This window comes from Ursus maritimus, unplaced genomic scaffold (assembly GCF_017311325.1).
Source record: "Ursus maritimus isolate PB19 unplaced genomic scaffold, ASM1731132v1 scaffold_13, whole genome shotgun sequence".
NCBI classification, from domain to species: domain Eukaryota; kingdom Metazoa; phylum Chordata; class Mammalia; order Carnivora; family Ursidae; genus Ursus; species Ursus maritimus.
In genome coordinates this window covers 39,769,222-39,795,171 of record NW_024423675.1, presented here as the reverse complement: position 1 = coordinate 39,795,171, position 25,950 = coordinate 39,769,222, and the positions used below count along the sequence as shown (strand labels likewise).

Sequence of the window (25,950 nt, the reverse complement as noted above, 5' to 3'; positions counted from 1 at the left end):
GAAGAGAGTGTACAGCCCTGACACAGCTCAGCTGGGGCTTTGTTAAGAGATATTTATAAGTCTTCAGATTATGCCCCCCCCAATTTCCAGATGACGAAGGGACCTCTCCAAGCTTCGTGCTTTGTGCATTAGTAATAAGGACACGTGAGCCAGTGCAATGCCCCACACACGATGAGACTCTTCAGCTGTGTGGTTCTCCCTGGCACAGCAGATGATTTCATAATGCCAGCCAGAGGAAACAGGGCAGACCTAAGAGCCAAGGGAATAATGCACCTGAACTGACCAGCAAGTTCAAGGCTTCAAACAACCAATGGCATATTTCTGGATTCTTGGAAGGAAGGCAGAGTCCACTTCAAAGAAAGTGAATGGTGGCTTATTGATTCATTTTTTGTGATAGAGTCCTAGTACAATAAAGTTGCTGGCAAAAGGAATGAATTCATTATACACCCCCGTGTTTCTGAGAATGTTTGATCCATATGAAAAAAAAAAAGACAAAACCGTGCATATGGTTGCTTCACAATGCTGTTTATTGTAACTTTTAAAAAAATAATCAGTACAGAATTTTAAATAGACAGTTGTTTCCCCAGGAAACTTCTTCCCAATCTGTCTTTCAAGTTTGTTACATTCTAGAGTAGACCAAAAAAAAAAAAAAAAAAGGGCTGCTCATAAGGATAGCATATAGAGAATTCTAGAAAAATAACTTCAAATGCGTAATTTTTGTTAACTGTAAAGTTAGAATGATATATCGAGTGCTATACAAATAATGTATAGAGCAGATTTAATTTGCTAGTGAGGCTTTTCCTATTCATCTCATGTAGCCAAAAATTATGAGAAAACTTTAAACAGTTATTGCTCTTACAGGTGAAATGTTGCTGTTCTATGTATTTACTTGCTGCTCTTATGAGCTCAGTGTTCAGGGGCGCCTGGCTGGCTCAGTCTGAAGAACAGTGACTCTTGATCTCAGGGTCATGAGTTTGAGCCCCGTGTTGATGCAGAGATCGCTAAGAAATAGACAAACTTAAAAAAAAAGAGCTCAGAGTTCAGTTGATTCCCCTCAGGTTTCCTAAATTTCCCCACACCCCCAATTTTACAGGTGAGAAACAGAGTCTTATGTACCTATTAAATGGTTTGTTGGAGACCATGCAGATCAGCAGCCTGGATTCATTTCCTCTGGGTTCCGGTTTGCTGTTCTTTCTTCTCCTGCAAGTAAGCGGTAACTTACATAAAAACATATGCCAATTTTCTTCCTTAATAGTAAAAGAATATGTATAATAGAATACATTCTAAAAGTGTTGGTAAAATAAAATCATAGTACTTCTCTTACTACTTTTTTCCCACTACAAATGTCATAGACATTTATTTCAATGATATGATTTTTCATTCATTAAGTTCTCAATATATGCCATACATTATGAGAAGTCCTTAAAGCGTGTACTCTCATGTAATTCCCACAATAGTCCTGTGAGGTCAGCGTCTTATTTCTCCCATTTTGTAGATGTACAAACTTGAGGCTCCAGGTCACACAGCAGGGGAATCATTTGTGACTCTCATGAGTGAGTAAAACACTTACCTATGAGCAGTGAACGTTGGAATGCTCATTCATTCGTTTAATCAATATTGACTGAATTTTGTTGACCAGTTCCAAATCCTAGGGACATAGCATTGAGTGAGATGAAGCCAGTGGTGTCATGGAGCTCAGATTTTGTTGGGGGATAAACAAATACGTAAGAAAAATATCGGAAAGTGCTGAGGTTTAAAATAGAGTGATGTGATAAGGGGAAACCATGTGACTATTTCAGATTAGAGTGCTTATAATCAAGACCCGAAGGAAAACAAATGTCCCAAGTCTTAAAGGTTATCTTTGGAGATTAATCATAGTGTTTACAACTCAAAATATTATATCTATGAAGAAGATTATCTGGCATGTGCATCAAAGAAGTTAGTAGACCTTGAATATAGGAAACTGCTTACCTGGAAGAAATATAATTAATGTTTTAACAAATGTGTCTGAACCACATGAGCTCTCTTTTCTGTTTCTGTGGCATTGCTACACAGAAAGTGTAAGCTCCTCTAGAGTCTTTCAGGCTTTGATCTAGAGACTTGGTGATTTTATAGAACTTTCTTTCTTAATTCTAGGTGTGAATGTTTTTCTCTTATACTCTGTGTTCTTTCTCATCTGCCATAATATTAGAGAGCTAAAGAACTTGGAGAAGCCAGATCAGCAAAACACACGTGACTGTGGCAGATTTCCAACTTTTGGGCAATTTTAAAATGAAAACACGGAAATCTCGGTTTGTTAGAGAAAACTAAATTGCTGAGAAACTGAGAAAGATATTTCCTATGCCAGAAGTCCCCAAACTTCTCTGCACATTAGCACCACTTGGGGGTCTTTAAAAAATTCCAATGCCCAGGTAACTGCCCTCCCTCCCCCATACCAATTAAATCTCATACAATCTCAGGGGGTGGACATAGGCATGAATAAATTTTAGTTTCCCAGGTGATTCTGACCGGCAGACATGTTTGGGAACTCTACTGACTGACCTTATGTGTTCAGGCTCTTTGATAAGAATCAGGTGACTCCTTTGTGGTCAACCTACAGAAGCTTGGAAGATTCCAGGCATCTGGCATGGGGATGCCAAGGAGAATTCCATACCATGTCATTTAGAGTGCATTTGAAGTTTGATGTTTGAAACAAGGGCTGGCGTATGTGTAGATACTGAAAATTATTTTATAAAATAGAAAAATAAAGTGGATTTTCCTAAAAGGGAAAGGCTTCTGAGATGAGCTTGACAGAGTTATTGATAACTCTGAGTATTTTTTCAGATTTACATGCTGAAGCAAGAGTAGCAACGGAAGGACTGTGGGTAGTGGTATATTTCAACATATGCTGAACCAGAAATCTCTCTCTTCCTCATAGCTTTCTATCATTTCTATACACCTTTTGTCAGTTGGTTCTAGCTGCTGTATTTCTAGGCAACAGGAATATCTGCCCACACAGAGTCTAAAATTCGTAAGTTACATATGGTTACAGGGCATCAAAGGAACATTAATAAATGAAAGTTCTGGATAATCTCAGCCTGTATTTAAGCCAAGAGGAATGTTCTACTTTAAAATCTTTTATTAGAATTCACAGTAACAAAATGGACTCCCTTTGTATTTGGAAAAATTCTCAAGTGTCTTTGCAGTTATGTAAATAGATATCTTCTCCCTTCCTTCTTCTGTTCTCCAAGGGTCCTAATAAGCAGTGAAATGCCCTGAAGCTATCCCTGCAGAAGGGAGAGGGGGAATAGTAGCGGGAGTGGTAGATAATTAGTATTTTATTAGGGTCTGGATGGAACATTCACAAGTTGGTGACTGTCAGTGTTGCCACATCTTCCTGAGGTACCAGGGACGACAATTCCATGTGCTTGCTTGGCAGGTCATCAAGAAATGCTTGCGTAATAACAGCTGAACACTTAAAAGCAGGAATTCTTGGTGTGAATCCCGGGACTGCTTGCTGCTTATTGGATGGGTGGTCCCTGGCAAACTCCTTAGCCTCTCTAAGTGACACTTTCCTTTATGAAGAAGGGACTCCTGCTATCTAAAGCATGGGGTTTTGGTAAGAATTAAATGAAACAGGCGTGTAAAGCTGTTCAGCAAATTATGTGGCGCATTGAAAGTACTTGAATACAAGATGTTACTATAATCGATCAAGCAATCAGAGAAATGTCAGAATTAGCAGGAGATGACATGGAGACAAGTACGGCAGCTTTTCAACTTGGGGAAGAGGCTTCTGCTCAATGTAGAGATGGGGGATATTGATAGCGTTTTGTAAGAAAATTTGAGGAAAACCTGTAATTCGTTTGTGACTACTTTGCCATCATGAATGACCAGAGACCAGCCTGGTTTCAATAAACACAGATTAAACTGACAAGACGGCATTTTCTTTTGCATTTGGTTTGCTGGACGTGTAGTTGAAGTATTAAATAAATGGTACATCTGAATGGCAGTAAGGGAATTGGCAGGGTCTCTCATTTCTTGTACGAGATGGACTAAGAAAGTCGAATTAGGCGTAATCATAGATATTTAAACATTCATACCCAAAATATGTTGATATCAGACTGGCTACATTAGACTAAGGGATGAGGACTCAAAGATGGTGATATATTAAAATAATGAAAGGAAACTAAAAGTTAAAAATTCACTGAGAATACACATAGAATTAAACACTTGGTTAAAAAATGAGTTGTGTATATATAAAATGTGTAAAATTGAACTTAATTAGAATGCCTATGGAAAAGTTCTACATATTAGGTCATTTTAAACTCAGAATATGGGCTGGCTAAACGCACAGATGCGGTATTACCCTGTACACTCTGCCGTTTACATCAAGGGAGGTAATATCGACAGATACTCTGTACCAGGCTACTCACATCAGAAGATAAGTTCTAGAATAACATTTTTAAGAGATCTAAAAGAGGATTACAAACATGGTTGAAATGTCTGGAAGTTGGGGTTCCCTGGGTAATGGGAAACAGCTGTCAATGTTTTGCCTGAAGAAAGAAAGATTAGAAAAACGTGATCATTGTTTTTGAAATAGTGGACAATCTTCCTCAGGAACTATGGATTAGATGCTCCCTGTTAGGCTCCAGAAGGACGGAAAAAAGGCCCAATTAATATATTAAAAGGCAGAAGATTTTATTTAGCTCAGTATAACAAATGCATTTCTGACAATGAAAGCTCTTAAAATGGAATGAATTGCTTTGTGAAGTTGTAAATTCATGATCTTTTCAGTAGAGGTATTAAATACTATGTAATCATCTCCTTAAAAATATTTTTGAGAGGGGCCCCTGGGTGGCTCAGTCGGTTGAGCGTCCGACTCGGGTTTGGCTCAGGTCATGACCTCAGGGTCATGAGATCGAGCCCCGCATTGGGCTCCTCCCTCAGCAGGGAATTTGCATGAGATTCTGTCTCTCTCTACCTCTGCCCCTCCCATATTCATGCTCTGTCTCTCAAATGAATAAATCAGTCTTTTTAAAAAAATATTTTTGAGAGAATTCCTCCTTTGGTGGGAGCTAGAATCAGGTGTCTTTCAGGTTGTCTTCCAGCTTTATGGTGATGCTGAAAATAACTTTATTCCACATTCATGCTTTTAGGTTATTCAAGAACTCAATAGAAGAGAAGATATTAGCAACTGCATTGGAAACTGTCTATGTTGTTTTTCACCCTGCCTCAGAAGTTGTCCCGTCTCTGTGGACAGGCATGCACTGCCCCATGAGAGTGGGTGTGAAACTATTTCATCTCCCTACTGTGTGTTTCAGTATATTTGAATTATGTATAGTGAATGTGTATTTGAAATCTGGAAAAAAAAAAAAAGAAAGAAAAAGACTACATTGTGACTTGTATATACTCAGAAGAAGAGTGTGGAGGGCTTCCAGGGGGAAGCTGAATGTGAAGTTGGTGAGTTTCTGAAACTTGGTGGTGGCATTATTTTGATTTATCTCCTTCCGGTCTGCATATTCTCTGTCTTCTGACCTCCCCACCCCAGGAAGATGTCTAGGTAGGCACCTCAAGATTAACCTCATTCACCCTGTTTCTTTCCCAGCCTTCCCAGTCTCAGTAAATGGCAGCTCCTGGTAGCTCCAGTCAAAGCTGAGGAGTCTTTATTTTGTCTTCTCTTTCCTTCACCCCACATATGAAACACATCTTCAGGTCCTGTTGACCCTTCCTCTAAGCTAAATCAAAAACCTGCCCTCTTCCCTTCACTTTTACTATTACCACTCAAGCACAGACCACCCAGACCACTACATGACTCCCGTATCTTTTTTTTTTTTTTAAGATTTATTTATTTGAGAAAGAGAGAGAACACACACTAGTGTGGGGAGGGGCAGAGGAAGAGCATCTTCAAACAGACTCCCCTGTGAGCACAGAGCTTGACGTGGGGCTCAGTCCCATGACCCTGAGATCCATGACCTGAGCTGAAACCAAGAGTCGGTCGCTTAACTGACTGAGCCTCCCAGGTACCCCATGACTCCTGACTTCTGACCAACACTCTTATTCCTTCTTGTCATCCTCTACATGGTAGCCACAGTAATACACACACACACACACACACACACACACACACACACACACTTTTTTCATGTCAATCAGAATATGTCACTTGCTGCTTAAAGCTCAGATGACTTTTATATAAGCTTAGTATTAAATTTCAACTCCCTACCCTAACCTGTAAGGTATCACAAGGTCTGGGACTTCCTTTGATCCCTGTTGACCTCTTTCCTGGGCACTCTGTAGTTCAGCACCTGGCTTTTATTTGCTTCCTCAAACTGGATACCCACCCCCACTCAGGTCTTTTCTCATAACTGCCCTCTTTTCTGGAATCTGCTTCCTCTATAACCTCTTGTGGCTGGCTCCTAATTGCAATTTATTTCTCAGACTAAGTATCATTGCCTCAGTAATGGCTTTTCTGATCACTCAGCCTTAAGGCTTTCCAATTATTCTCTATAATCTGTTTTATTCTCCTTTAAGTATTTATTATCTAAACATTTTGGTTATATTATTATTAAAAATAATTTTTAAATTGTCTGCTTCCCCCTCCCCTCAACTAAATTATAAGTTTGATCAGGGTAGGGACTTTGCTACCCTGTATAGTCATGTAGCCTCAGCCCTACAGCAGGCTGAGAAATACTAGTTGCTCAACGAAATATGTGTTGGAAGAAAGGGGAAGGAAGGAAGGAAGGAAGGAAGGAAGGAAGGAAGGAAGGAAGGAAAGAAGGAAGGGAGGAAGGAAGGAAAGGAGGGAGGGAGAGGGAGGAAGGAACCAGTTTTAGTCTCAAAATTTACTTCTTGCATACAGTGGTCATGAGTAGTTAAGTCATCTAAAATCTTAAAAAATTGAAATGGTGGAATAGGATGAGGGTAAAATAACATCTTATTTCTATGATAAAACCTGAAATTGCTGGGGTTTTTTTTCCATTGAAGTTTATCATTAACCTAAAAAGTCAAAATATTAATTTTACATTCTATCTCTGTTAATTCTATAATGATAGCAAAGTATTAAATTACTCTGCATGAAAACTGAACTGAGATCATTGGCTGTTGAGAAAATCCAGGATGTGTATTTTCAGAAGGTGGCGCTTGAAGAACAAACAGATTGTTGGGGGGGGGGTCCCTTATTGGAACGCAAGCTAACAGGGCTCCTGTTTTAGCATTCCAGCAGCTATTTAACAGATCCCTTAGTAGACCTAAAGAGTTTCAGTTTCACCTGAAGTGGTTTCTAGAAGGCAAGGCCCCTTCTGTTTTGACATTCTGCTCCGATTTCTAAGATTAGTGAAGAAATGACTGATTAAAACCTGCTTACGCTGAAATCTGAAGATTATAGAGTTTGTTTATACAGTTTATGATATTTTTAGGATCAAAGATTCCCTTTAACACAAAAATATTTATTATTACACTACTGATATTATTAAACCACCGTAACACTTATTATAGAAATTGATATCACAAAGAGGAATGTTTGAAGTCACAAGGCTTTTGAGATTCAGAAAGAAGAGGAAATGCTACAAGCACCTGTTGAAGACAGTGATGGCAGATGGTAACATTTTTCTCAAGGTTCCCCTGCAGCTGTGCTTACATTCGGTTTTCCAGGCTGAACCGGGTTTATTCATATCTTTTATTCCACCCAGAAGAGTTTTCACTTCATCCTGCTTATCACAGTACCAGTCAAAGCTTTTCTGCTGCAGAGATTTTATTCAAGAGAGAGAAAAAAGACTGACAATGAGTAAGAACCATTTGAACATCTGTGTAATCATGTTTTTTTAACAAGAGGTCGTAGCAATCGTGCAGATTTTCAAAGCCGGCTTTTTGGATGTTAGTTTTAAAGTGGCAGTCAGGACTCCTGCTTATCACGCCAAGTGATAAATGCCAACGGATGCTCAGGCTGACTGACTTTACTCTCGCCGCACAGCATTTTGAAAGCTCAATGATATATTTCATCCTTTTTTTCAAAGCCTAGCGTTCAAAAGGCAAAATATCCTGTGAGAACATGTTTCATTTTTATGACACGACTGCGGATTAACTTTATTGCTGGAGTCTAGTTATCAACTCAGATTTTCAAGGGTAACAGGTAATATTTTATCTTTAAAAGGTAAAACAAGCCAAACACCTGATTAAAATAATAATCCACGATAAAAGCAAAAAATAATACCTTAATGACAGTTCATATTGAAGTTGATTTTTTTTAAGATTATTTATTTATTTCTTTATTTGAGAGAGAGAGAGAGTGAGTGAGCACAAGCAGGGGTCAGAGGCAGGGGGAGAGGGAGAAGCAGTCTCCTCTCTGAGCAGGGAGCCCGTTGTGGGGCTCGATCCCAGGGCCCCGGGATCATGACCTGAGCCGAAGGCAGACGCTTAACTGACTGAGCCACTCCAGAAGCCTGAGGTTGGTCTTTGAGTTAGATATTTGAGATAGATGTAGATATTTGAGTTAGAATATGATTGAAATCCACATAAAGGGTCACCACGTGGCTCAGTCAGTAAAGCATCTGCCTTCGGCTCAGGTGATGATCCCAGAGTCCTGGGATTGAGCCCCACATCGGGCTCCTTTCTCAGTGGGGAGCCTGCTTCTCCCTCTCCCTCTGCCATTCCCCCTGCTTGTGCTGTCTCTACCTGTCAAATAAAGAAAGAAAATCTAGAGAAAAATCCACAACAGCCATTTAACTAGAGTAACATAACTTGATGTTTCACTTAATAGAACATTAAAACTGAAAAACATAAAGAATGACTTCTGCAAATTTACATAATTAAAACATCTTCAAATCTTATTTTTAAACTTTTACAAAATCTTTACAGAATCATGATTCTCTGAATCCTCCTCAACCCTCTTGTCTTCATAAAGTCCATTTTTAAATGGTACTTAATTGGAGCTTACTTTTATTTATCAGCATTTGATGTCAATTTATAATATGTGCAGTGCGTATCCTACAATTAGATTTTTACAGCGGCTGTAACATCTGACCATGACAGTGAGAGTGCATTGTGATCAATATTCCTATTTTTATTGTAAAAGTGCTAGAATACCAAGCACTATAGGAAGCTGGCTGAGGAATGGCTTTTATCACGGCTGCTCAGTAGTGCTGTGTCTGGCTCTATTTGCCAAATGGGACCTGCAGTGGGGGCACAGGGGTGCCATTCTGTTCTAATGGTAAAGGTGAAAATCAGATTGTGAAAGTGATCTGGGAGAATGTCATAAATATCTTATAAGTACTATACAGTATGGTTTTGTGAATATAAATTTCTAGGTGATATTCTTGGTATTCAGCCTCCTAATTGGTCGATGTTTTACTGTCAATTTCATTCTGCAGGTTATTTATTTTTTTCCCAAAGGATAATAGTACAAAATAACGATTCCGTGTAATTATTCACTCAGATAACGTGCATCCCTTTGTCTGTTGGGAAACCGCTAAACTCACTGAGCATACTTTTTAGGTTGAGCCGATCTGCATGAAGGATTTTCAAGATTGTTCTTCAGATAAGTTGCTTTCTTTTCATCTCTTCTTTCCTCCCTCTCATCCTTCTTTTCTTGCTCCTGGCAAGAACAGTTGAAGGATAGGAAATTTAGGACCCAGATTTGTTTTTTCTTTTTTCTCCCCTCCTGCCTCACTTAATTGCACTTTTAAGGTTTGCCAATATGCCATTTTTTTAATTGTAAAATATCGACACCATTAAGACTATGTTTGTTTAACTCACGTATTTTTTTTATATAGGTTGAAGGAAGAAAGAAAATGCTGCTGGGGAATAATTTTGCACCCCCCAAGTTAAACTGTTTACATACTACTAAGATGTGAATATTGGATGATGGTTCTTGAATTCTTATCTTTTATTTCCAAAATTATCCCCTTAGTTAGAATTAGCAAAAGGAAAGGCAGGATGCTCCTTTTAAAATTACACATATTTAATAAGCATCTGCAATATGCAAGTCACTCAGGATATAAATTCACATTAGAAAACATTCTGAAAAAAAGTTTCTCTCTCTTAGATCTTTTTTTTTTTTTGCGTTGTTTTTTTGCTTATTTATTTTTTGTTTTGCCTTATTTCTTTAAAATAGGTAGGGAATGCCCTCTTAGTGCGAAAGGATTTCAAAGAGCTGTTGCATGCATAAACTTTTTTCTTCTAAATGCTGATGTCAGTTTCATAAGATTCATGTCCATTTAGGGGCTGGAAGGTCACAACAGCGTTCCCAGATTTAAGTGCCAGATGTGTCTGCGTGGCAGATCATGCCGACTCAAACTCATGCTAGCATCTGGTTAAACACATTCCACCCCGATCTTAACCATATGTAAATGTAATTGAGAGCAATTGAGAAAATAATCTGTCTCCCTCTTTTTGTTCCAGTTATAGTGCAAACAAGTATATTAAAGGTACAAATTTATAACGGGATTGATAAGATTAGCATTCTGTTTCCAGGCAGTTACCACATGGTTGAGAAGATAATTCTATGTCTAGAATATATTGCAGGCTACATGGGAATGCAAAAGAGAAGTAAGGATTCTAAGAAGGAATGATCACTTCCAGTTGGAATGATCAAAGAAAACTTCATAGAGGAGATAAAGTCATGAGTCTTGGAAAGAAGGGAGTGTTTCAATGGAGTTAAGTTTCAATGGGTGGAGTTAGCGGAGAGGATTTCTCAGTGGAGTGAAGAGAGTAGGGGGTATAGAGAAGAGTGTGAACAAAAGCGAAGAGATGGAAAACAGCAGAATTTGAAGGGAATAATAGATAATAGAGATCATGTGGTAAGATTAATGACAGACACTCTGAAAAACCAGGTTAGGCTAAACGGTAGAAAAACTTGAATCTAAATTATAGAACTTTGTACTATATACCATTGAATAAAATACAGTGACACATTGAGAATGATTTTGACATAAATAATGCAGGTGGTAGTCTGAAGTGAGGTAGAAGAAGTTGTAATAGAGTAGAAGTAAAAGATGGGATATATTTTCAAAGGTCGAGCTGATAGGATTGTGGAAGTGTGAGTAACAGAGGAAGAAGTTAAAGAAGACTGCAGTTTTGAATTTGGGAAGATAGCAGGATACTGAAAGAAATTCAGGAAAACGAATCTTACAGACAAAGGGTGAATACAATTTTGGATATATTGCACTCTGAAATGACACTAAGACTTTTTTTTTTAATATTTTATTTATTTATTTGACAGAGACAGCCAGCGATAGAGGGAACACAAACAGGGGGAATGGGAGAGGAAGAAGCAGGCACCCAGCAGAGCAGGGAGCCCAATGTGGGGCTTGATCCCAGGACCCTGGGATCACATCCTGAGCCGAAGGCAGCCGCTTAACGACTGAGCCACCCAGGCGCCCCAACACTAAGACTTTTGAGTAGAATTATGCGATAGACTTTTGGATATGTGATACTGAATGAAGCTGGTGATTGGAAACTCCGTGGAGTAGATGAGATTCCCAAAGGATTAAATATGAAGAAAGGAGATAATGTCAAGGGTTCTTCAGAATTTGATGTTTATGCTTAGAGAGTGGGAATAATAGAGATAAACTGTCAGAAGTAGGCAGTCAATAGTGGGGCTGTCCAGAAGTGGGGAGTGTGGACATCCTTGCCTTATTCCCAAGACTTACTTCTTCCCAAACTTAGGGGAAGACTTTAGTCTTTCATCATTAACTATGATGTTTATTGTAGGATTTTTTTATAGGTGCTTTTTATAAGGTTAAGAACGTACCCTTCTGCTGCTAGTTTACTGAGGATTTTACCATGAATGAATGTTTCAAATGGTTTTTCTGCATTTATTAAGATGATTGCGTGGTTTTCTTTTTTAGACTTCAATATGATGAACTGCATTGATTGACTTTGTAATGTTGAACCAACTCTGCATGATAATGATATATTATTCTTTTTTTAAAAATCACTAAGTTCTATTTGCTAATACATATTTGTGTAATGTCTTTGATTTTGGTATCAGGGTAATGCTGGCAACAAGCAATGAGTTGGGCAGTGTTCCTTGTTCTTTATCTTCTAAAAGAACTGTAAAGGGTTGATATTACCTCTTCCTTAAATATTTGGTAAAATTCCAAGTGAAAGCAACTTGACTTAGAATTTTCTTTGTAGGAAGGTTTTCACCCGCGAGTAGACTATAGGGCTATTCAGAGTATCTGTTTTCCTTAATAAATTTTGCTGGTTTGTGTCTTTCAAACTTTGCCTGTTTCTCATCTAAATTATCCAAGTTTCTTACATCTAGATGTGCATAATATTATTAACCTTTTAATGTCTGTAGGATCTAATGTAATATTTCCCTTTTATTTCATTTACATCTATTTGGTTTCTACTTGTCCCATTTGGTCTTTGTTTTATATTTCTCTTCTCCTGCTTTCTTTTAGATTAGTATTTTTTTAATGATTCCAAAAAGTGAATATTATTTAAGATAGAAGGAGGGCAAGATGTGAGCTATCATGTATCATAACTGAAATTCTCTTAAAGTGAGATGCGTGATCATAAGCTGAGGTGGGGAAATGCTGGCATCTTAAGCGGAGAAGGTTAGAATATTTGTCTCGAGAGGTCTCCTGAGAAAACAGTAAGGGATTAACACATGGATTTCTAAGCATTAGGAAGGGCCCAGCTCAAGGAAACATGTAACTGATAATACTATCTTGATAGCTAAGCTATGCTACTATGCTCAAATCTGAAGACGTGTCAAAATAGGCCTTAAGAACTGGAAAATGTGGAGAAAATATAATGGAATTACGGTGGTACGTAGGATATTTCACATTTCAGTTATAATAAAATCCATTCATGTTTCCCTCCATAAGTTTAAAGATACCAGCATCTTTTAGACAATCACATTTTGCCAGGAGTCTAGAGCTATGACCTAACTGGCAGCTGTCTTCCCACAGTATTGAACACTCAGCGGTTTGCGTAGGGTAGACGCACTCAAGGGACCCTCAGGGAGACCCGAGTGAAGTTTCTCCCATTTTCTCATAGCTAAGTTATCTGAAAAACCAGAAAAAGGTAGAATAGCTGAAAGGAATGGTTACTGGTGAGTGCAAATAGAGGGAATGAAAAGTTGGCGAGCCAGCTGGATATTCTGTGGGACTAATGGGTTTGGAAACATATTTGCAAGACTAGGCTAATTATTCTACTCTTCGAACTGATTGCATTTTGTGTTGTATTCTTTTTGTTTGCAAAAACTGTGATTGCTTGAGTCATGTAGTGAAATGTGAACTCAGTATAAAGGCACAGTTTATCCGAATCCCTCGCTGTCTATAGACATTGTTATTTCATCTACATATTGAAAATCTGTGTGATCCAAAGTGGGCAAATCACAGTATGACAGGAATATTTCATTTGAATTGTTTTCATAGTTACAACCGGTTCTCAGAATAAATTTTTTGACAGCCCCCAACTTGAGAGGTAGAGAAAATAACGTTTTATGTAAAAAATAAAATAAACAAGACAAAAAACCTTAATGTAGCTAATTTGTAGACAGAAAAATACAAACTAACCCATACTTTTCCTGCAGTGGCCACTACGGTGTATAGCAGTGAAGAAGGATACAGACTGGAGTCAGACTGGTTTTAAATACTGGCTTTTCTACTTACCAGCTGTTTGATTCTGGACAAGATGCTTAACCTTCTTTTTAAAAATATTTTTAGTTAATTAATTTATTTTTGAGAGAGAGAGAAAGAGAGAGCATAAGCGGCGAGTGGGGGGGTTGGTGGGAAGGGAATGAGGGAGAAGCAGACTCCCTCTTGAGCAGGGAGCCTGATTTGGGACTCAATCCTAGAACCACATGGGACTTGATCCTAGGACCCTGGGATCGTGACCTGAGCAGAAGGCAGCCGCTTACCCAACTGAGCCACCCAGGCGCCCAAGATGCTTAACCTTCTTGTGCTTTAGTGTCTTCATCTGTGAAATAGGAAAATAGTTTTATCTCATAACCTGATGTGAAGGTGGAAATGAGTTAATGCGTGTGCATGTATTAATACATGCTTAAACTGCGCCTGGTGGGTGGGATGTACTCAGTGAGTTGTAGTTGTCACCAGGGTGGAAAAAAAAGGTTAGTTGGGCTCTGTGCATCACCAGTAATGGGTTTGAGCAAATATCTGGGTGTCAAATTTACACATACTTGATAGCTACCTTAAAAAGATACTAGGAATAAAAATGCCAAATGCCATCCATTTGAGTGTACATTTACCATTTAAGTTTTTTTCTGATATTATTTATTTATTTATTTATTTATTTATTTATTTATTTTGCTAAGCATGGCAATCATTTCTTCAAATGTAATTTTGGTGTTAATAAAAATAATTGTGATTATATTTCAGCATGCATTTTCTAAATCAGCCATTTGTGGCTTTTTAAAAACAAAGTATCATCATGTACGGACAGGCCAGTACAATTAAGGCAAATCTGGTGTCTTAAGTGATGAAAATTAGCAAATTTGGTGTCTGTAAGTGATGAAAATTAGCACCGTGAGTTTTATAATATAGTAATATGTTAGTAAGGGCCAAGTGGTAGGATAGTAGGCAAATGATAAAATATAGCAAGTAAGTGGTATATGGTGCAGGGAAACATTGCAAAAGGGGAAAGGAAATTAGCATTAAATGGGCAATAACCATTGTAGGCAGTTTCCCCTCACACACTGTTTCATTTCTTCAACTTTCAAAATCCATAAAATAGGTATGTATTATCCCCATTTTACTAATGGTAGAACAAAAGCTCACAGAGTTTGACTTCGACAATTCTCCAAGGCTATTTAGGGGTAGAGCTAGGGGTCAGGTCCTCACCATTTGACTTCGAAGTCCATGACCTCTCTATTGCATTGTCTACCTCCCAGAAGTGATCTGTATACCACTGATCAAGTTTAGTACAAAAATCACAGCTGGGGGCGCCTGGGTGGCACAGCGGTTAAGCGTCTGCCTTTGGCTCAGGGCGTGATCCCGGCGTTATGGGATCAAACCCCACGTCAGGCTCCTCCGCTATGAGCCTGCTTCTTCCTCTCCCACTCCCCCTGCTTGTGTTCCCTCTCTCACTGGCTGTCTCTATCTCTGTCGAATAAATAAATAAAATCTTTAAAAAAAAAATCACAGCTGATTCATAAAAACAAAATTTCCCCAGTTTTTTGATATCCGGTAATTCAACGAGGCTCATTTCTTTCCATACTTTTCCACCGTATTTCATTTTAATAAGCTTTTGCTATTAAAGCACATGCTGAAATGACCTATAACCTCAGTCTCTTTGCTTTTAGGAGAGGTACAGGGAAGCCCCACCTGGTATAACACTGGAAAAAGTGCTTACTTTGGGGTTGGTTCTATCTTTGTCACAAACTAGTCAGTTCATTTTGGGGCCAGCCATTTCACAGTGTTGACGTTCCTCTTTTTGTTTGTATAATGAAAGAAAAGTACTAGGTGATCTTGAATGTCTGTCTTTTCCATCTCTTTCAATGCTCTAGGGTATTGTAAATCCATATCCCATTTTCCTGAAGGGCTGGAAGTTCAAACACAGACCACTTTTATAGGGAACTGATTTCCTAGTTGGATACTCTAGCTCCTTGAAAATTCCCAGGACTTTAAAAATGACTATAGATACAGGACTTTGTAATAAGCAAACCCAGAATCAGTTTTTTAAAGTCCTATAACCATTCCTAATGTAAATTCTTTTCACTCTGAATCTGGGGTGTCCTAATTTTTCTTTCCCGTATTTTCTACAGGATTATTTTACAAATACAAACAGAGAGTTGAAAAAAGATGGTCAGCAAGATTACCACCTGGAATATGCCATGGAAAATAGCACCCACACAATAATTGAATTTACCAGAGAACTGCACACATGTGACGTAAACGACAAGAGTATAACGGTAAGGAGTCTACGAGAAAACGCAGGCATGAACATATTGTATGCTTACGGTTGTGAAACACTGTGTAGAATAAAAGGAACAAATATTTAAAAATAACCTTTGAAAACAGAGTCACAAGTCTGTTTTAGAATATCTTTGAGATCTTTTTGGAAGCCACAGAAAATCTAACTACACATTTCAAGAAAGGCAATTTTTGTGTGAATCTCAAACTTTCAAGGGCCATTTAAAGTGAGTATGATTTTATCTGTAAGATTTCTAGCTTTTTCTGTATAAAGTTTGAGGATACACAGTAGATGAAGGTTGGTAAAAATGTATTACAGAAGAGGGAATGATGATACTGAATATCAGGGTCTAATTCATCTGATTTGTGACTGGTTCATTTTTATAAATTTCTAAAGTCGAGATGAATAGTAGATTGATTAAAATTGCCTACCGACATGTTATACAAGATTTCTTATTGACTTCATACAAACATTAATATCTTTATGCATATGCAAATTAAATATTTAGACAGTATATAATTCATGTGTTATTTGGGAAGTTTCCATGAATTTCTTGGATCGATTTCATTTTGTATAGATCAATCAAATTATGTTTTTTTATTTGATAAATCAATGCTTTAAAAATGGGAATGTAAAAATCTGAAGCAGTTTTGATTAACATTCAGCATAAAGAGTAAAAGAGGAGGAAAAAAACACATGCAAAAACATGGATCACTTTTTATGTAATATACAGTGCAATTATATTTTAATTGGAAAAATAATTATAGTCATTTGACTTATTAAGAAAGAATATAGCTTTTAAAATAAATAGCTTTTGCTTTATTATTTATTTTCAAAGTTCTTGTTACAAAGTTCTGGCAAAGACACCTTTATCTGTGGGAGGACCGAACAATTTCTTTATACCTCAGCAAGCCCTCCCCCTGCCCCAGCATCCCTTGGGCAATCTTTCTTGTTTGCTAAGTGGAAACCAATTTCACCTGACAGTACTTTCCCTAGTTGGGATCCCCTAGTCTCTTGGAAATTCCCAGGATTCATAAATGACTAAAGCTAGATTCTAGGATAATAAACCCCAAATCAGAAATTCCTCCTGTGTTTGCTCTTTCTGTCAATTCATACATGTGACTGGGCTAGTGCCTGGGAAAAATCTATTATGAACGTAAAGATGCCGACCTGGAAAGTCATTTTAACTTTCATTCTGTTTATTGATTTTCCCTAAAACGTTGCATGGCATTACAACAGGTTTTAATGTTCTAGAATCCTTGCATCTTAACAAGAATATTTGCTTGGTAACTACGAGTTGCTAGTTTGCAGGCCTAGCGTGATGATGATTGACCGTTGCCATGGGCATAAAAGCATAACCCTGAGTCAGTTGCTCGTAGCTCTCTCTTGGAAGACGTAATCTTGCGTGCTGAGAGAGACCGTTTCATCCAAAAAGAACCTTGTCTATTTGGATACTTACTGATTTAATCAAATGGACACAATTAATGCTAGAGACCATACTGAGGGCTCTAAATGTCATTATTCTCTTTTCTTCACGTCTCTATCCTGCTTTCACTAGAGTTCCCTAAACTCAGCTCAGTGGTAGGGAAGGTGCTCTCATGAGACCTAATGATTCCCCTGTCTGATCACTAGGAGAGCACGGTGAGAGTGATCTGGGCTTACCACCATGAAGATGCGGGCGAAGCCGGCCCCAAGTACCATGACTCCAATCGTGGCACCAAGAGCCTACGGCTGTTGAATCCCGAGAAAACCAACGTGTTGTCTACAGCCATATCATACTTTGACCTGTTGAATCAGGACGTAAGTTTGTTTCAGGTTTTTTGATTGAAAGGGTGGGCTTATTGAAAGCGTGTAAGAGTGTTTACTTACACTGCTGTGTTTAATAGTGTGACTTTGTGTCCCCCTCCCCTTTTTATTAAGACAGGTCCCCATCCCAAACAAAGGTACGACCTACTGGTGTCAAATGTTTAAGATCCCTGTGTTCCAGGAAAAGCATCATGTAATAAAGGTATGTGACTCACTCACAGGCTGAATTGAATGTGTGTGAATGGAGGAGAAATTGTTGTTAAAGGGAAAATGACTAAAAAAATAGAAATGATTTTCAAGTATATGGAAGTTACTTCAAGAACAAAGAACTGGCTTCTCTGACTCACACCCTGTCTTAGGAGTCACTGAATTTAGAGAGAAATCTTGGATTGTAGACAAGATTTTGGTTTTTGTCTCCTAATTATACATTTTAAGGTAAAAGTTTTGGGATGCATTTGAACACTACTAGTTGTTTCTTCTTTTTTAGAAAAGATTTTATTTATTTATTTGAGAGAGAAAGCACATGCATATCTGTGCACAAGGTGGGCAGGGAGGAGCAGAAGGGGAGGGGAAGGGAGAAGGGAAGAAGCTCAAGCAGGCTCCGTGCTCAGTGGGGAGCCTGACGCAGGGCTCTGTCTTAGGACCTTGAGATCATGCCCTGAGCCAAAATCAAGAGTCGGGAGCTTAACTGACTGAACCACCCAGAAGCCCCAACACTAGTTATTTCTTAGGCAACACTGTGCAGTTGGAATTGCTGGAGTTTCCATTTAAATGATATATTTGCATATTAATAAATTATATACAAGAAGATTACATTCCCCACCAATATTGTTTGAGAATGTCTGCTTCATTGTAAATGTTGGATATTGTCATAAAAACAATTTTTATAGTGATTTTTTGAAAATAGGAAACCAGGAAAATTCGTGGATTCCTACAGAATTAAAAAATTCAGAATTGAGTAAGAAAGAAGCCCAGTTTGCCTGTGGCCTGTAATTCCCTCCCACCTCTACCAGGAATAGTCTCCCAAAACTTTTGCATCTGGTTAGTGAATGAACAGTATTTTTATGGAATTTCATGTCCTTGGCTCTGCGCTAGGAACCTTTTGGTAGTTCCACAGAGGCTGAATCTGTAATCCTTGCACTCAAAGAGCCTATAGTAGGCATGTAGGAAAAGTGTCCTAGACACAGGAAAGAATAAGATAGAATTCAATCGGGCACCCAAATACTCTAAACATTCAGAAGGCTGACGTCATCAGCTTTTGTCAGCCCCCATATGTAACAAAGCAGAGTGGTTGTGAGAAGGGAGCAAACTTGTAGATTCTAGAATCCAGAGGGAAGTACATAGATTTGACTCTCAGGTTGTCTTTTGAACTAACTACACGCTCTCAGATAAGTAGCTCTGGGGTCATGCCCTGGTTTCTTGTCCGTATAGGGTGGTCCATCATCGAAACATTTTGGCAGAGATGGAAACACCGAGTACATTCTATAAAGTGTCTTAAATTTGTTAATTTCTGATATATTTGTCTGGTGACACAGAGCTGTGTTTTGTTTACACATGTGATTCTAACTACTTACAGAGACAAGAGGAGTAGGTTGAGGGAATGTTTACTGAATTACTAAGTAGTCCTGAGTATTTGTGGAGTATTTGTGCAATCAGAAGACTTACCAACAATGAGACTTCAAATGAGCCACTTTTCTCTATGCAATGTTATTTTCTGTTTCTTGCATGTGCCTCGATACCATGCCTAAGCACTTCCCTTATGCCAAATAAAAGCCTTTCTCAGAAAAGAGAATGGTATATTTATTTATATATACTAGGTGTCATATAGTACTGTGTGTCGTGTGTCATTTACAGCCAATTTAATGGGAACTCAGCTTCAGGGACAAATGTAAAAAACTACAGGGTCAGAAATGAAAGTAAATGTTTCACAAAATGGGTCCCTTGATCATTTTTCAGCAAATGCTGATTGATAGGATAGGAAGTCCTTAACCACTTACATTCATGCATTTTTATTCCTAGTCGTTATTAATGTTAATAATTAAGTTGAATGGAAAAAAAATTGTCTGCTCTTAAGGGGAGTCAGTCTATATTCCAGCTCTCTATGTAGGACATTTACTTGGTACCCCATCTAAGAATTTTCCTTTGCATGCTTATCATAGTAGTACTCAGGTCTGTGGGCATGTATTAAGTATTTGGAGTTCTATAAAATAATGAAAGTTCTTTACCCCTAGCAAGAGGGGATTTGAGGGAGAGAGGAGTGGTTATACAAAATTTGGGTGCTGCAGGGGCAGAGGGTCAGTGGTTGGAATTTTAATTTCCATTATTTCTTAAGAAGACCACGTATAGAGGGGCGTCTGAGTGGCTCAGTCATTAAGTGTCTGCCTTCGGTTCAGGGCGTGATCCCGGCATTCTGGGATCGAGCCCCACATCAGGCTCCTCCGCTATGAGCCTGCTTCTTCCTCTCCCACTCCCCCTGCTTATGTTCCCTCTCTCGCTGGCTGTCTCTCTCTCTGTCAAATAAATAAACAAAATCTTAAAAAAAAAAAAAAAAGAAGACCACGTATAGAATAGATTCCTGAGTTTGCTGTTAAACCCTAAAATGCGTTTAAGGTCGTTAAGTATTATGAAATATTTTACTCAGAAATGAACCTAAGTAGGATAATAGACAAAAAGAGAAGGGGCGCCTGCCTGGCTCAGTCAGAGGAGCACGTGACTTTTTGATCTCAGGGTTGTGAATTCAAGCCCCACGATGTAGAGATTCCTTAAAAATAAGGTCTTAAAAAGAAAAAAACCCAAAAAGGGAAGAGAAAGCTTTACTTAGAAAATAAATTCAAAATATTTATATTGTAAAAATAGGGGCGCCTGGGTGGCTCAGTCGGTTAAGTGACTGGCTCCTGATTTCGGCTCCGCTCATGATCTCAGGTTCCTGGGATCCAACCCTGCCTCAGATTCCCTGTTCAGCAGGCGTCTGCTCGAGGACAGTCTCTCTCCCTCTCCCCCTGCGCCGCCCCTCACTTGTTTTCTCTCTCTCTCAAATAAATAAATAAATCTTTAAAAATAGAGATTGTAAAAATAATTCGGGTTGTTTTTGTTTTGAGACAGTCTTAAAAAAACAGTTTTAATTTGTGGCTTATGCCAGTTTACAATAGAATTTTAATACGTTTCTACAGTAGAATTCATAGATCTAAAACTTACCTTAAGAAATTACCTAATTTCCATTCTCTTTCCCTTAGCAGAGATGATTTCTAGTAATTTAAGGAAAACATATCTTCTTTTCATAGAATCAAAGACTCCTATGTTTTGGAAAAGCCATCAGTGAGGTGCTTGTCCTTGCTCCTTATTTTATGTCCCACAAATCACTGGATCAAAAAGCTGCGGTTCTTCTCTGATTAAAAAAAAAGTACTTTCTCAGAAAAAAGAACATTGCTTTTATATTGTATTGTATTCTGAGTCATTTGCAGCGAGTTTTAAGAACATATTGATGATAGTAATATTGTGAGAAATCAATTTTGTCTGGACTCTTATTTCAAACAAAGAAAAGTGTGTACTTGCAGTCTAAATGTTAGTAGTATTGCCCAATATACATTTTGTAGTTGTAATAACTATAAAACCAAGCAGATAAATAAAATATATCAGCGACTGTTTGTGAATATAGTCAATGCAAATGACTAAAATTAAAAAGATTAATTACATTTTTAATTTAAATTTTAATCATGTAATGATAAAAATTATTTACTACCAAAAATATGAAATAAGGTGAATATTTTCTAAAATTACAAACTAACAAAGGTAAATAATTTCTAAAAGTATAAACTAACAAAGGTCAATAATTTCATCTGCAGGGCTAATGGGATTGTGATAAAAAGTATTGGTGGTTTGAATTCACTTGTGATTCTAATTTATTGATTTGTATTTTGATTTTTGTGAAAAATGTTTAAAATTATGATTTGAAAATATTTGTATTTTCAGATGACAGCAGATCACACTAGAAAACAGATATGGAGATTATACAAAGAAAACTCTTAGTAACTTATACTAAAACCACACTTCTCAAGTGAGAAGTGACTCTCTCAAGACCCACTGTCCAGCCCAAACCTCCATATTTGAATATGACCCTATTTAAGCTTTGCCAAATAAGTAACTTTACCTTAAATTTAAATTTTTGGGAGAAAGTGAGTCTTTCCACTCTCTTTAGTCAATAGTAGTGATATCATTGTCACCCGATAGTAACAATTGGATATGCTCTGCTAGAAGCTGAGTTATCAGTCGGTTTAACACACTGGGTTTGTGGGTTTTTTTAATGGAGCTTTTATTGTCAGAGAATTCTCTCATAGATAAACTGAACTCCTAACTCCCTTTAAACATGATCTATCTTACTTGATTTAATAAATAATTGTTGACGGCCTATTATGTTAAAGAGGAGAAAAAAGAAAAACAGCCGGGTTAACTCATCAACCCGTAGCCATCTGGCCTTAAAGGCCCACCTTTCCAATAGGGAGGCAGTAAGCCTCGTGGTCTCATAGGCGGGTTCTGTGCTCTGATGGGCCAGATCTGGACACTTTCTTTCCATTTTTAGTCGTTTATCCGTGGGAAACTGATTTGTCACCCACAGCTCCATTTTATCATTTAAATTCTAATGGTAACTTCCTTATGGGATTAGTTGGACTGAAGGTTACATAGCAGTTAAAAAATTATTACCACTTAGCACAGTATCTGACATGTAGAAAACTCTTAATAAACCCAACTATTATTATCAGGCCTTTTTATTCCCCCAGTGTTGCTGTCTGAATGACTTTTCATTGAAAACTGCTGTTTAGTGAGGAGACCCAGAAAAGGAAAGAGCATTATGCTGAAAGGTTGACCATTGCTGGGTGTTAAGAGAGGATTACCTTTACTTCTTGTGTGACCTCTAGCAAATCATTTACTTCCTTGTGCCTCAGTTTTCTCATCTGGAAAATGGGCGTAATAGTTCTCACCTAATAGGATTGTAGTGACTATTAAGTGAATCAAAGGAATTTAACATATGTATTTAGAACAATGCCTGCCATATAGTGTTTGTTAAATAAAGCAATGAAACAAAACTACGTAGATCACTAGCAATACACCGTCGCTAATCCATCAATCATCTTCCTTGGTGTCTGGGTTGCTGAGGGATCCTGAACCAGTCAACTCTTTCTCAACAGTCAGAATTCCAAATAAAACCTAGATTGTCCCTCATTCCATTTAGGGAGGCCACCTTCTGTTGTAGAGAAATGTGAAGTTGGGATAAACAAAATGCTATCATCATTCTTCATCAATAGATGCAGGAAGAGAGATGCTCTGAACTTGCTACTGAACAGAACATCTTTCTTGACATGATACTAGATGCTGCTGTTCTTTTCCATTGGTGCCATTCATAAATCTGAATAATTTAATTTGGGGGAATGTTTCCGAGGACAAGAACATCTAATAATAATTGATACTGAATGACTGTGAAATGTTCTTGAAGCCAGAGTACTGTATAGCCATGAAATAGTCATTCAAAAATTGATTTTCCTGTCCTAGACACATGGCATGAACATTAGGGTTTACGTACCATGTTAAATAAATGTTGCTGGTCAGTTTCCCTATTATGTTTATTTCTCTTCCTTCTCGTCCTCCTTCTTCCTTCTCTCCCGGTTTGGCTCTGGCTCTTCCTCTTTTCCTCCTCCCTTCCTCCTTCCCATCCTCCTCACCATCCTCCTCCCCTTCCTGCTCCTGCTGCTGCTGCTTCTTCCTCTCCTCCTCATCTTCCCTCCTCTTCCTCTCCTCCTCCTTCTTCTTCTAAATTAAAGGACACCATCACATGGGAAACTTCAGCATTAACATATTCGGAAATGTCAAGTATGATGGAGGATTTCTATTTCCGAAAATGTGTAAGACTTCCAGGTTAAATTTAGTAAATTGTAAGAATTTTCAGTGTCAAACTACATGACTTGACAACTATTAGAATGATTTCTTCTTTTCAGTATATCTTCTTCCTTTTTCCCCCTGAAATGATATCCCAAAATGTATTTTTATTGATGTGATTTTTCTTCCCTGATGGAAATAGCATTTTGGTTTGTCTTCAGGATGCATTTCCAAATATGCTTTAGTTCTCATTCTTTTTTCATGTGTTCACCTTCAGTTTCACTTCATTAGGTGGGAGACTAGCAGGTGTTTGGTATTGACCTTTGACTGAATGGTTGTATTTTCACCCATTTACATTCAACTCTCTTGAACTTTTTTGGCTTACCGATGTTTCCCTTTGTCTTTTTACCAATTTAACCGTTTCTCCTAAAGCAAATCTTGGGATATTTAGCTAGATCAATTTAGTGTGTTGAAAGAAATTAACTTTCAAAGTAGGCCTTCTGTGAAAATACTTTCCATTCCTTTTAAATATTTGGCAACACTTAATTTGGTTATTAAATTTTTAATACCAATGCATTACCCCTGGCACTGTGCATTTTGTCACCCATGGACAAAATGGGAAATTCCTTATCTTCTAGAAAAATTATGCTGTAAAATCATAAGAATCCTCTTCTTTAGGAATTTGTCATCCAAAGTTTATAAATACCAAAATAATTATATATATATATATAATTATATATATGCATGTATGTATATTTCAGTGTATCTGAAATTTTATATATCTCTTATCCACTAGAAGAGATGAAAATATTTGGCCATTCACATAAAAAAGTGGGTAGAATTCTGCTTCTAACAATGAGTTGAGTCAAATTAGCGCATTTTAAAGATTGCTGTCTTAGATTGTTCAGCGTTGCAAAGTTCTTTCTAGATCTTCTTAAGTTACATCTACTTGACAGAAACATTGGAGATTGTCTAGCTACTTGGGTGTTCTTAATAGCCACTTGAGAGTACAGGGTAATTGAATTCACTTTGAAAGCATGTCTTTTCATGGAAGTGATTTATTGCTAACTCTGTCACTAATTAGCTTTCCGACCTTTGAGAAAGTACTTAACCTCTCCCTGGTCCTCAAATTCCTTGTCTGAAAGATAAAGGGATTGGACCCGATGATTTCAAATGGCTCTTTTTACTTCTAAATATCTATGACTTGCTAAACCTAAAAGTGAAGGCTTGCTGGGGTAAGAATGCTTAGGACCCTGTTGCTTCCCTTGAAGTTTAAAGGTCCCTCTCTTTAGTCCCTTGGGCCTGGGCTCTCCTAGAATGTATTTTGAAACCTAGATTCCCATCTGTAAATGGAGATAATTGTACTTGTCTCAAATGATAACTACCATTATCAAATGCAATAATATTCATGGAGTTCTCTCATCTTTGGCATGTATTAGATAGCTCATAAATAGTAGCTATATTTCCAATTTACATCGGATTTCAGATACCTCTAAATCTTGGAAGTAACCTAAATGAAATAAATCTAAATAAATGAGTAAATAAATCTAAATCTTGGACATAATGTCAGTTTTAAATAAGGATAGAAATTAAAAGTGCCATTGTGAGCAGAGCTTAGGGGTTGGTACAGTGCATAGTAGAGGCTCTGGAGATAGGGAGGGGTCGTATCCTAACTCTGCTTTTCATTAGCTTGATGACCTTGGGCAAACTTAACGTTCAGAGTTTCTATCTTCGCTTGTAAAGTAGGAAAAATAATTTCCAGGGAAGATGAAATGAATACAAGTGAAAACACCTGTTGCATGAAAGGCTCATAATTGCTCGTTTTCTTCTCTTGATGGGGATTATAGAGATGGACGACTCAAACTTCATCCAGTACTTTCTCATACTTATCAGGGCTGCACTGAAACCACGGTAGGAAGTCAGTTTCTATTTTATTTTGAAGAAAAGATTCCCTAGGAATTAGATTTCATAGCTTAGCTTCCATTTTTCTAACCCAAATGAAATTTAAGCTAATTTCCTCCTGTTCTTGTCTAAGTAAGGATAAAAGCCAGCTGGTGACTATGCTCTGGGAAATATTCTTTCACATTCTTAGGTCACCCATCAGCCTTCCATTCTGTGGCCTTAAATAACACTATTTTCAACAGACAGAAAAAGATATTTATTTTTCTTTGTTGCTCTTCTACCACCCAACTCTACTCCTAATCTAGTTCATTTTTTTAAAAAGTAGTCTAAAAGTTTGGGCAACAAAATTGAAAAGCATTAGCACATGTATTGATAATTGTTGGCTATAAAAATTGGTAAATAAATTAATGAACAGCCCTTTTATCGAAAAGACTAAATCCGTACTAGGATATTTATGTTGGATTCTGGGTGTTGATGGCAAAATAGGTGTAAGAAGAAGTATGGTAATATGCAGAC

At 37.7% G+C, this 25,950-nt stretch overlaps 1 protein-coding gene across 1 annotated transcript in view; it reads left to right on the top strand.

Annotated features, from left to right (window-relative positions):
• Window positions 1–25,950, top strand: part of MOXD1 (monooxygenase DBH like 1) — an 87,908-nt gene that overhangs the window by 5,095 nt on the left and 56,863 nt on the right. The window contains exons 2-4 of the mRNA XM_040627805.1: window positions 15,710–15,856; window positions 17,491–17,658; window positions 17,783–17,866. Of these exons, the coding sequence (XP_040483739.1) occupies window positions 15,710–15,856; window positions 17,491–17,658; window positions 17,783–17,866 (399 nt within the window). The remainder of the gene's footprint in view (window positions 1–15,709; window positions 15,857–17,490; window positions 17,659–17,782; window positions 17,867–25,950) is intronic.